Source organism: Anser anser (assembly GCF_964211835.1).
Source record: "Anser anser genome assembly, chromosome: 6".
Taxonomy (NCBI): domain Eukaryota; kingdom Metazoa; phylum Chordata; class Aves; order Anseriformes; family Anatidae; genus Anser; species Anser anser.
Window position 1 is genome coordinate 24,516,167 of NC_139726.1, and position 12,178 is coordinate 24,528,344.

The window sequence follows — 12,178 nt, forward strand, 5'->3', positions numbered from 1 at the left end:
TTTATATTTCTATTTGTGAGAGAAATCTCAATCTTTATCTCAAGTATCAGTTTGAATATGCCTTGCATTACTCTGATAACATATGATCACTGGAAAATGGCCTATGTAGTTTTTAAGTTTTGATTTCTACCCTGAAAATATTTGTATGGGAAAACTTATTCTAGTGCGGCTATAGTCCTGAATAAAAATCATTTTTTCCCTTTCCTCTCTTAAAGTATAAATTTAAAAATATTTTTCTACTGCTAAAATTAGTGAAAGTCACATTTTTTAAAAGGGATTATGCTACAATTGCCTGATTAAACAGGTTATAAAATCACTAGGTTAGGCTGAACTGTTTGAACAAATTAAAATGGATTTTTAATTTTTTTTCATTTTTCATTTTTTTTACTAAGAAGGACAATATATTGCCTTTTTATCATAAATATTTTAAGTTTTACAGATCATATTTCTCCAGAAAGATCCTGTCTTTGATTCTTTGTAACAGTCCTAAATAAGAAGTATTACTTCTGTAGATTTCATACACTTGGAAAAGAAAAGGAATGAAGCCTGACTTTAAGTGTGCTTCTTTACCTGTCACTGTATTATATTATGAATCTTTTTTTTTTTTCCACACAAATAGTGTGATTACTGTCATTAGAAGAAAAAGGCAGTGTTTTCAATAGCCAGCTGCAGCGTGCAACCTTAAACAATGTTTTTAAATAGTGTATTACTTAAGGTAATAGAAACATTTTTCATAACACAAGTGAGCGGTATTCAAATCCATTTGGGTATTCAATAAAGGGGACTTAGATGAAAGGTTCCTTATGCTCTGTGCTGTAAATAAAACTGCAACATTTACATAAATATGGTTCTTTCAAAAAAAGTTAAACCAGCGTGCTTAGCATAGGGGGCAGGCCAGTCTTTCGAATATGTATTTTCTGAGTTTATCATCACTTTTATGGCAGAAATAGATTTGTCCAGCCTTTTTAAAGGGAGAAGCATATCAAAACTGAATTTTGACTTTAAGTGATGGAAATGCAACTTTTATATATTTGTCTGTGTATATATATATATATATATACATATCTACACACACATGTGCTAACAATTTATTGTGGATTTTTACACAGATATCACTCAAGATTATTTCTAAAGTTGGAATGTTTTTTACCTTTTAAAATTGCAAATTCTTTGGGATTGGACCTAGATCTTGTTCTACACTTTACCATGTGAATATTTTATTACTAATCATACTCAAGACCATTTGCTGAAGTGAAGAAATGTAGTTTGATTTGGTTTTTAATTAACTTGGAATTATTTAAATTTTAAGATGATATCCTATTTACTTAAAAGTAGAAAACATATTTAAGGAAAATTCTACACTTAAAAAGACAATGAGTAAACAGAAATCCTTTTAAAGCTAGGAAAATAATGCAGTGGCAGTTTAGAGTTTGTAGAAGTGCTCAGCAATAATAGGATGATCAAAGTACAATTTTGGTCTGTTTCTTCAGATAATTGATGCAATGCTGTGTGACATCAGAAACTTTGCCATGTTCATGTAACAGGATAATGGTTTTCTCTCTTGATATTCTGTTTAGAAAGTCTGCATGTTATTACAGTGACAAAGTTTTGCAACTTCGGATAGCATTTGAAACACCGAAGTCTCCAAGACATTTTTTTTTTAATCAGATGTGCTATTCTTTTCAGAAATACTTATTTTTTAAGACAGAATATAATTTCCATGCTTGCTACCACCCTGTGATGTATAACTTGCTTAATAGCTAGTTGTCAATGAGTAACAATCTGCAGTGTGTATATATCAGACAACTGTACCTCTAGGGAAAGACTGATTTCAGCACATACAGTGCAGCATTTTTTCTGAGTTGAAGATGAAAAATTCTGAGAGATGAAAAGATGTACAGTATTTCATTAAACCCACCTGTCCCTGTAACTCTGCACTGAAAACGAGCAGATTGTCCCTCAGATGTAACAGCATCACGAAGTGGTATTATGACAGCAGGTGGATACACTGGCACCTCTAGCTCAGGAGAAACAACTTCTGGGACTAAAGGATAAGAAAAAGGAAGCCATTTTTCAAGATGAAGATCAGATACAGCTGATTACTGACAATGTCATTTCATAGACATGCTCGATGTGAGCATGGGAAACTCACTTTCCACTGAAAGTGAAGCTGAAGTTGTAGCAACTCCATAGTCATTTTTTGCTTCACAGGTGTACACTGCTGAATCTTCAGGGAAAGTCTCGATCAGCAATAGAGTATATTCTTGTGCATCATGAAGAAATTTGCATTTGAAACCTGGAGAAAGCTGTTGATCGTCTTTGTACCAGGAAATTTTGGGCTGGGGTTTGCCTGATATCATAGCACTGAAGCGGGCAGGTTTACCAGACTCCACAGTGGTTGGCTCTAGCTCCTGAATAATCTGGGGTGGCTCTGGAGCTGCAAATTGGGAGGCAAGGGGAAGGGGAGGAGTGAGAGGGAGAAAAAGACAGAAAAATCTTATTAATTATATTTACTGAGGCTTCAAAAATATTAGCAAGGAAATTTCCAATTTTAATCTTGTTGTTCCCAGCCTTGCTTGCTCATGAAAATCTGCCCTTGGTAGAAGCAAGAATGATAAGCAACTGCCTTAACAGAACTAGCTGCATTAAAATAAGTGTTTTTTGGCAAAATGCCTCCAATGACTGTTTGGTTGGTCCCTCTCTGTCAAGGTGTATTTGTCCATATGAGCAAATTAGTTTTATTTGGACTTCAGAATTTCCCGGTCTAAACAAATACAGAGGGAAAAAGAAATGTCACTGCACTTTCAGCAGCTAAACAGCGATTTCAGTAGAGCAAGAAACATCCAGGTACATGAGGATTCTGGCAGTGTTCCATAGATAAAATTCCCTTTGGATTTATTTTTTTATTTCCAAGGTTAGAATTTGAGAAAAGCTATATAAATATCAGAAAAATTAAGGGTAATAAATGCAGTCAAAGTATTGGTTTTGGATATACGTACCATTCACATAGAGAATAACAGAACTCCTATTACGTCCTGCAACAAAAGTATATTCTCCAGCATCGGAGTAAGTGGTTTCAAAGATGCTCATTCGATGAACTCTCCGTTCCACTACATAATTGTATCTTTCCTCATACTGGAAGTTGATCTCAATACCATCCTTGTACCACTGTGGTTCAATGTCATCTTCATTAACTTCAAATTCAATTTCAGCTCTTTGTCTCTCAATGACCTAAGAACAAGTATTAGAAATATTACAAATAGCATTTGTATTTACAGATGGTCTCACACTTCACCAAACCTTCCTAGAGGAATGCTCTGACCTTACATTTACAGTTTGTCCTGCTATGACATTTGCAGGTTAGATATTGTTGCTCTTCCTTTGCATGATTATTTGAGTAGAATGATAAAGTTATGAAATATTTATTCTCCTATGTATGCTGTACCTGAATGTCTTTACGGATGCTTCTGATACGAATGTCACGACCTTCCACTAACAAATTGGCACTGGATGTGTTTCCACCTGCTACTACAGTGTACTGACCAGCATCAGACATTCTTGTGGAAGGAATGATGAGACGGTGGACATATCTCTCACGCTGAATTTTCATCCTAAGGAAATCAGAAAAGAAAGTGAACAAGTTATTTCCTGGGAGAGAATATATAACAAAAGGCTATATGTGTAGAAGCAATCATTTACCTGTCACCAATCTGAAGTTCTTGTCCATCCTTCATCCACTGAACCTGAATGTCAGGTTCTGAAATCTCACATTCAAAAATAGCTCTCTTCTTCTCCACAACCTTAATGTCTTTAATATGTTTCCTAAATTCAATGTGACGAGCTGTGGGAGGGTGGAATAGAATGAGAGCCATACTTCTATTTAAGTCACTGTAAGCCACTAAATATACAAATCAAGAGAGCAAATACCTTCCACATATAAAGTCGCTGATGAAGCTGCTTTTCCAGCAACAAAAGTGTATTCTGCAGCGTCACCAAAATGCACATTCCTTATTGAGAGGGAGTGCGTGAGCTTCTTTGTTCGTATCTGGCATTTGTCAGTTGATTTTATTTCTACCCCATTCTTGAGCCATTTATATGAGATACCTTCATAGTTAACGGTAACTTCAAATGTTATTGTATCTTTCTCTTCAGCATTGATGTCCTTCAGCATGGAGGTAATTAGGATAGCTAAAAGAAAAGAAATGAACCTGGTTTAGGGTTTGGGGTTTTGTTTTGTTTTGTTCTAAACACACTTTAACTTAGAGATGTTTAAAATTCTTTTAGACAGATCCCGATTTTTGGAAATATGAAAATGAAAGCCTGAGTCTCTGTGTCCAGAATCAATACTGCAGTTAAATTTCCTAAAGCTTCTGAATGACATAGGAATCCCAAATCTGTCTCCTATAGTGACCTGGTGCTTAGGGATGTTGGTATAAACAGAAGGATCAAGGACCTGACTTTCAAGCGCACAGCTTCTATATCTCTTTTTAAAATGTAACTTATGTGGCATACAGTTATTTGAAAATATCTTCACAAGACTGCTGTTTTTGTCTGAATTGTACCAAGTACCTGTATTAAAATAAATTCTATTATTGCTAACTGTAAAATATTCTGGTTAATTTAATATTCACATACGTTTTACAGTCAGAGTTGCACTGACTCTGTCATTTCCACAGACAAATGTGTATTCTGCAGAATCTTCACTGCTTGTGTTCATGATGTTCAGCTGATGGAGTTTCCCCTGGACCACTATTTTGAACTTCTCACTCATTTCAATCTCCACACCATTTTTCAACCAGACAGCAGGTACATTGAAATGAGAAACTTCACACTGAAAAGAGGCAGTTTTGGTCTCAGGGATCTCAATATTTTTCATGGTCTTTGTGATGTGTATGGCTGTGAGTTAAAAAAAAGAAAAAAAAAAGGAAAAGAATAAAAGTATTTTTTAAAAGTCAGTATGTGTGCAAGACAGCAAAAAACAAGAGTAAAGTCTATGAAGTGTGAGATCGAGTTGTTCTATATGAGTTGGTATAGCAACTCATATAATTACTTTCTTACAAACTTAAAATACTTACTTTCCACAAACAGCTTAGCTTTACACTCAAGTTGTCCAACAAGAGCTGTATATTCTCCAGCATCATCAGGAGATATGTTATGCAGCATCAGCTTGTGAACTTTCCTTTGAGAGATCATCTTGTATTTATCACTTTGTTTAAGCTCAACATTTTTGTGGAACCACCGGACTGGTACCGTATCATGGGATACACTTAGTTCAAAGGAGACAACAGCATTTTCCAAAGCAGTCACATCCTTTGGTTTTTTGATGATCTTGACAGCTTAAGGAAGAAAGTTAGCAAGATTCATCAATGTGCTTGATTTGTATTTCAAACCACACATTAAAGCAAATTTTCAAAATAGATTGACTTACTTTCCACATGAAGTCTGGCATTTGCTCCTATTTTTCCAAGCTTAAAGCTATAAACAGACTCATCAGTGACAACACAGTGTTTGATTTTCAGTGTGTGAACAGTTCCTTTCACTGAAATTTCATATTTGTCATTTGATTCAAGTTCAACACCATTTTTAATCCACAGAGCTCCTTTCACATCAGGGTGAGTCAGTTCCACACTGAAAACTGCCTCTTGTGTTTCTGTCACAGTCAAGTTCTTTAGAGTTTTCTTTATCTTAACAGCTGGGAAAAAAATAAAATATTGATAAAACAGACCAAAATTTAAAAATTATAGTAAATATAATAATCTTAATAAAACGGAATTACGGTGTTTCATTTTAAAATCTATTATGTATATATTAATTTATACAGTTTCCACCAAAGTGATGTGCTTGGAACACAAAAAAAGAACATTTACTTGTACTATCCACGAGAAACAAATTTTATTTATTTGATATGTTAGCAATTTTGATATGCTAGCAATTATTTCTATCTGCCAGTACCACAAATAAAATGCTTTTTATTAAAATATCATGCTAACTTCCAAATATGGACAGTTTGAAATACAGTAAGTTTTGCTACCTCACAAAGCGTGTCGTAATACAAAATTATTTTCAAAATATGAAATAAAATATGTTTGTATCTCAGGGCCTGATCTAAGACACAGTGAGTGATGCTAGACTGTCTTAAAGGCATCAGATAGTTATTATACAAACAAAACCACTAAATACTGACCTTCAACTTTGAGTTTAGCAGATGTCTTTGAGCTTGCTATTTCATAGCTATATTCACCCATATCATCTAGTTTTGTGGCAGGGATATTAAGCCTCCTCTTTACACCATCAGATTCAGCACGGTACTGATCGGTCATAGGTAATGGTTTACCATTTTTTAGCCACTGGCCATCCGATTCAGGATTTGCTACCTCACATTCAAAAATAGCTCTCTGGGACTCAGCCACCGTCAGGTCAGTGAGAGGCTTTGAAATGGCACCGCCTGTTGGAAAGCAAAAGCACATTTGTTGCTGTTGCACATCTGTTCAGCTTGCCCCTATACAGAAATGCAACCACATGAAAAGCAGGTTCTGAATACAATTCTCTGCCCTAGTTTTCAATGTGCCCATAGTCATACTGAGTTCTGTGAAAAATCAAGAATAGAATCTGACCTGAATGTCATGAAAAATATTTCTTACTTCTATCCTAGTTATTCTAACTTATTATTTTTGCTATCAACACAGGCACACCAAACATTTAAGAAAAAAAACAACCTTCTTTCTTACATTAATTTTATCAAAAGCATACTATAGTGTTTGTTACTATGATTCTGATTTAGCAAAATGTATAAACACTTACTCAAAAGCTCTGTTGAATTCATATTTTATGGATTAGAAAAGATAAGGGGAAGATCAAGGAAAACAGAATAAACGATAAAATGAAGGCAAAGAAAGTATAGAAATAACAAAATTGCTACATTTAAAAACTACAGTACATTGAGCATTGTTTCTAAATCACAATAAAATAAGAATCTTGGACTTCAAGCCTACTAACCCGCTACTATCAGCTTTCCAGATGTTTTCTTCTCTCCAGCATAAAATACATATTCTCCTTCATCATCTTTCATCATTTTCACCACTGTCAATTTGTAGATTTTGCCATGTGCTTCAATTTTATATTTAGGACCAGCCTTGATCTCTTGCCCTTTGAAATGCCAAATTACATCAATCCCCGAATGGGAAAGCTCGACCTCAAAAGATACATTCTGTGTTTCAGTGCAAGTGATGTCACGAAGACCTCTGATAATCTGAATTTCTACAGAAAAGAGCACATTACAAATATATTAGTTTCTTCCACTACTTTGTATTTAAAGAAATTATTTCAAAAATAATTGCACCATAAACAAAACCTACTTTCAACGGTGACATTGCAACTTGTTTCAACTTTGCCAACCATCAACTTGTAATGTCCTTCATCTGATGCATGGGTTCTGGTAATCACTAGCCTCTGTTTAGTGCCTTTACACACAGCTTGTACACGTTCATCAGGCTTTATCTGATGATCATTTAGGTACCATTTGGATGAAGATACATCAGGTGCTGAAACTTTGCATTCAAGAACAGCTTTTGTTCCTTCAACTACATGAACATCTTTGAGGGGTACTATTATTTCCACACCTGCCAAGTCACAAACATAAACATCATGAAAAAGCTATACTTTTAAAGAGTTATCATAAAGAACTCAAAAAATCAAGCACAAAATCAAATTCATGATAATGACTTACTGTACACAGTGACCTGTCCAGTGGTGGATAGACCAAGACCAGGAACACTAAAAGAGTAAGTTCCACTATCTTCCTTTGTTGCATCTTCTATCAACAACATATGAGACTGTTTATCCAACACAATATGAATGCGATCACTTGATTGAATTTCATGTCCATCTTTCATCCAGACACCTTCCGCATTTTCTAGAGAGACTTTAACTTCAAGTTGCACAATATCTCCCTCACACACTTTTTGATCAGTAAGTCCTTGAAGAATAATCATGGGACGAGCTATGGAATGAAATGAAATTAATTAATCCTCAAAATAGATAAGAAGAATATTGAATATTAAGAGAGTGTGAGATATAACAATACATAATATAAAACATATTAATATAGATGATATAAATATTAGAAATACTTACGCTTCATCTTTAGCTTGCAGTGAGTTCTTTTCCCGTCAACAACAAAGCTATACTCTCCCTGATCATCTTTATTAACATCTTTAATAGTGAGGATTTGCCGACCACGGCGGGATGCAATCACATATTTATGATTAGAAGTGAGTTCAATATCACCATGATACCATTTTCCCTCAACATCTTCTGGGGAAACCTCACATTCAAGTTCACCTGAGAAGGACTCTGGGACTTCAACATCTTCAAGTTCTTTAATAAACTCAACCACAGCACCTACAGGTAAAAATAATTACGTTCCTGAATGAGCTTGATTAGATACCCATGATGAAAACATTTCTTACGAAACTGAGCCTAAGGAAATATATATATATACACAAAATGTAACCACTTTACATGAATATATATATGAACTTTAATACCGGATTTCAAAACTATGAAAGTAGCTTGAACACTTCATGCATCAGACAGTAGTCTAAATTGTTTTATTTCTTCCTGAAGCAGATTTCACTTTAAAAGTACTCCATGGTATGGAGCTGTGTGCTTCTTACCTTCAACATTAAGCTTTGCAGTAGTTTTTATGGATTCATCTTCTACCAGTGCACAGCTGTAGTCATCAGCATCAGACACTTCAATAGCTAGTACAGAAAGAAAGTGAGCCTTTCGGTCTGAGTGCATCCTGTATTTGTCTCCAGAATGAATCTCAATTCCATCCTTAAACCATTTCACTTTGACAAAAGGTTCTGATGTCTCACATTCAAATGTTGCCATGGAGTCCCTCTCTTTAGCAACAATATCTTGTAACTTCTGGGTGAAGCTAATTAACTGTTTGGCTGCAAAACAATATGCAATTAATCAACAGCGCAGTGGCCATGTAAACTTAAATATAATAGGCACTATGAGAGGCAGCAGAATAAAAGTAAGAGATTTAAAATTACCTTGTACTAACAGGAAAGCGTGGCTAGAAGTTTCACCAGCTATATTGACTGCTTTCACCATGATGCTGGCAGAATCATCAGAAGTCACATCTCTGATGACCAGTTCACAAACATTATCTTCAGGCCAGTACCAATACACGCGATCAGTCCTTTCAATCTGCACACCATTTTTGAACCATTGGCACTCAGGGTCTGGTTTCCCCACCACTCTCACACGGAAGTGGGCATCTGACCCCTGGGCTACAGTCTGGCTTTGAATTCGTTCAAATATCTTGGGAGCCTCCATGCTTGGACTAAGCTCAACCTTCTCTGGTTTGAATGTTGGAATGGTGACTTTGCCTTCAGGAGGAAGTGCTTTCTTCTCTTCCTCTGGGATCTCTTTGGTCCAGTGAAGAAGTTCTTCTTTTGTCTTTTTTAACATTTCCTCATATGATTCATCTTTTTTGCGAGACTTAAGTTCCACAGCAGTGATGGCTTCGTAATAGCCCTCTTCTGTCCTTCTCTTGAATTTACTGCGTAGCTCCTCAGATTCCTCTGAAAGTTTCTCATGAGTGATTCTTTCAGCCCTTTTAAGCTTCACCACCTCTTTGGTTGTTGTCTCTGCAGGTTTGTCTACCTTCTGTACCTCAAAGAGAAGTTTTCCAGGCTCTGTCACTACAGGTTCATGTTTGGGTTCAGGAGCCCGACGAAGAACTGATCTGAAGTCTTCCCTCTGCTGGATCTCAACTCTCACCTTATGTTCAATAAAGCCTTCTGGATTCTCTGCAGTGACTTTCACCTCTCCTGTGTCATATGATTTGCAGTCTACAATATCCAGGTAGTAAATCCCATCATAACGGAGTCTAAACCTTTTGCTCTTACGAATGAGCTGTCCATTGAGGTACCAGTTGACCTTGGGTAGAGGATAACCAGTCACACGGCAGCGGAATCGAGCTGTTTCACCTTCCAGGACTCTTGCAGGCTCAGGAACCAAAACAATTTCTGGTTTTTGTTTTTCCTTTTGATCCACTGCAACTGCAGGAAGAGCACCTTCATGTGCCATTCTTTCTAACTCTTCAATTCGCTGCAGTCCCCTTCTGCCTTCTGGCAACTGGGATTCTTCCACAAGGCTTTTCTCATCCTTCACAATAAGGGTAGCAGATGTATGATCTGTACCATATTTGTTAGTTGCCCTGCAAGTGATCACACCACTATCTCTAGAATAGGCTACTCCATAGTCCAGGCTACAGTACCCAAACTCATTGATCATGCGGAGCCTGTTAGCCGCTTCTAAGGGTTTGCCATCATGCAACCATTCCACCACCATGGTTGGATCACCAATTGGTGTAAGCCTGCACTCAAAGTGTGCTGGTCCAAATTGCTTGAGTCTTAACGATGTGAGCTTCTTCTTAAAAAAAGGTTTCTGTTGTTTTTCTTTGTCATAAAGATCCCCCTCCTCCCATTGCTCTTGACCATAACGCAAATGGAGAGGCTCTAACTCTGGTGCAGCAATTTCCTTGGCTTTGTAGGTCCCTTTTGGAATGATTAACCTCCTTTCTGGTTCTGGTTCGGCATGTTCAACTTCAACATTTACTTTGCACCGAGTAGTGTCCCGCCCAGCTTTATTGATAGCAGTAGCTGTATACCATGCAGCATCTTGCCTGGCAGTAGATTCAATTTTAAGGGCAGCGGCCCCTTTTGTTCCTTCAATCCTGAAATATTAAAACAATTTATAAAAAAAATTTTAGCACTTCATTGTTATCCATTTTTGCACTTTTTTGTTACTCATTTTTGCACTTCTCGAAAATGAGATCAAAGCTTCCAAAGGCAACTCACTGGAGCAATTTTTTGTAAGCAAAAATGCTGCTTACATTTATTCATGTTTATGAGTTCAATGCCTACAAATCAAGCAGAAAACGATGATAATATGAAGCCTTGAATTCAATGGCAGTTTTGCCTGCAGAGTACTGAGAAATCAGTGCTTTACATGACTGATTATTAACTCCTTTACTATTACAAACAAAACCAACCAACCAACCAACCAACCAACAAAAACCACAACTGCTTACTTTATTTTGGGATATTTATGAGGTACAATGATGTCACTGTTCTTCAGCCATACAATGTCAGGATTAGGGTTACCAGTAGCTTTCACAGCCATCTCCAGTCTAGAGCCCTCTTTTACACTAACATTTTTCAGCCTTTCCACAAAGTGTGGTCTGACTAGGTCTTCCTTAGCTGAAAGAGCAAGGGAAGGTTACCACAAGAGGAATTGACATAACTACATTTTTTAATAGAAAACATTGCCCAGCCACCTAAAAATAGCATGCACAGTAGATACCTTCCACAGTCAATGTCATTGATACTGAAGCTTTGCCTGCCCTGTTCTGAGCAATTACAGCCCATTCACCAGAGTCTTCGGGCATAGCAGGAACAATGATCAATGACTGGGTGCCATCTTCTTTTATCACTATTTTATGGGTGTAATCATTAACCACTTGTTGGCCTGCAGAAACAAATGAACAAAAAAGAATGCACTCAGAATGTGTCCCAACAAGATGTAAAATTCTCATAAGATTATTTTTTTAAATTATTCTTTGATGAAAATGAAACTGATGTACCATTATGGAACCAGTATGTCTCTGGCATAGGTCTGCCAACAACTTTTAAGTCAAATCTTGCTGTCTGCCCTTGTGAGCATTTGAATGATGTAGGTTTCAGCACAAAAACTGGCTTATATAGTCTCTCTAATTGTCCTTCATCAGTTTCTTCTAATCTGCGGGCAGGAGAACGAGAAGGAGAGCTGCGGGCAGGAGAACGGCTTGGAGAGCGTGGAGAAATAGATCTGGAAGGATTAGAAAAGATATGGCACTGTTATGTAGCAATGGGCTGACATGATAATCAAAGCTCAAATTTTGCCTTTAACAAGATATTTTAAAGTGTTTAAATTTATCTATGTGAGAAATTGTGTAGTCAATTTTCTTTCTTTTTGACAGCAATTTATATGGACAAATCGTATTAGGATACACCACAGTCAGTGAAATTTATTTTTTTCAGATACTGTACAGACACAGATGTAATCCAGTGTATGCTTTTTGCATGTGTGTGCATATATGTATATTTAGATAGAATATGGC

General features: G+C 36.5%; 1 protein-coding gene across 1 annotated transcript in view; it reads right to left on the bottom strand.

Annotated features, from left to right (window-relative positions):
- TTN (titin) overlaps positions 1–12,178 on the bottom strand; it is a 243,979-nt gene that overhangs the window by 208,736 nt on the left and 23,065 nt on the right. The window contains exons 24-42 of the mRNA XM_083841011.1: positions 11,663–11,886; positions 11,383–11,547; positions 11,111–11,279; positions 9,063–10,753; positions 8,676–8,957; positions 8,134–8,400; positions 7,727–7,999; positions 7,356–7,619; positions 6,997–7,257; positions 6,185–6,445; positions 5,429–5,692; positions 5,076–5,336; positions 4,636–4,896; positions 3,928–4,188; positions 3,700–3,841; positions 3,446–3,611; positions 3,000–3,231; positions 2,153–2,437; positions 1,919–2,044 (exon numbers count right to left, since the gene is read on the bottom strand). Of these exons, the coding sequence (XP_083697137.1) occupies positions 1,919–2,044; positions 2,153–2,437; positions 3,000–3,231; positions 3,446–3,611; positions 3,700–3,841; positions 3,928–4,188; positions 4,636–4,896; positions 5,076–5,336; positions 5,429–5,692; positions 6,185–6,445; positions 6,997–7,257; positions 7,356–7,619; positions 7,727–7,999; positions 8,134–8,400; positions 8,676–8,957; positions 9,063–10,753; positions 11,111–11,279; positions 11,383–11,547; positions 11,663–11,886 (5,855 nt within the window). The remainder of the gene's footprint in view (positions 1–1,918; positions 2,045–2,152; positions 2,438–2,999; positions 3,232–3,445; positions 3,612–3,699; positions 3,842–3,927; positions 4,189–4,635; positions 4,897–5,075; positions 5,337–5,428; positions 5,693–6,184; positions 6,446–6,996; positions 7,258–7,355; positions 7,620–7,726; positions 8,000–8,133; positions 8,401–8,675; positions 8,958–9,062; positions 10,754–11,110; positions 11,280–11,382; positions 11,548–11,662; positions 11,887–12,178) is intronic.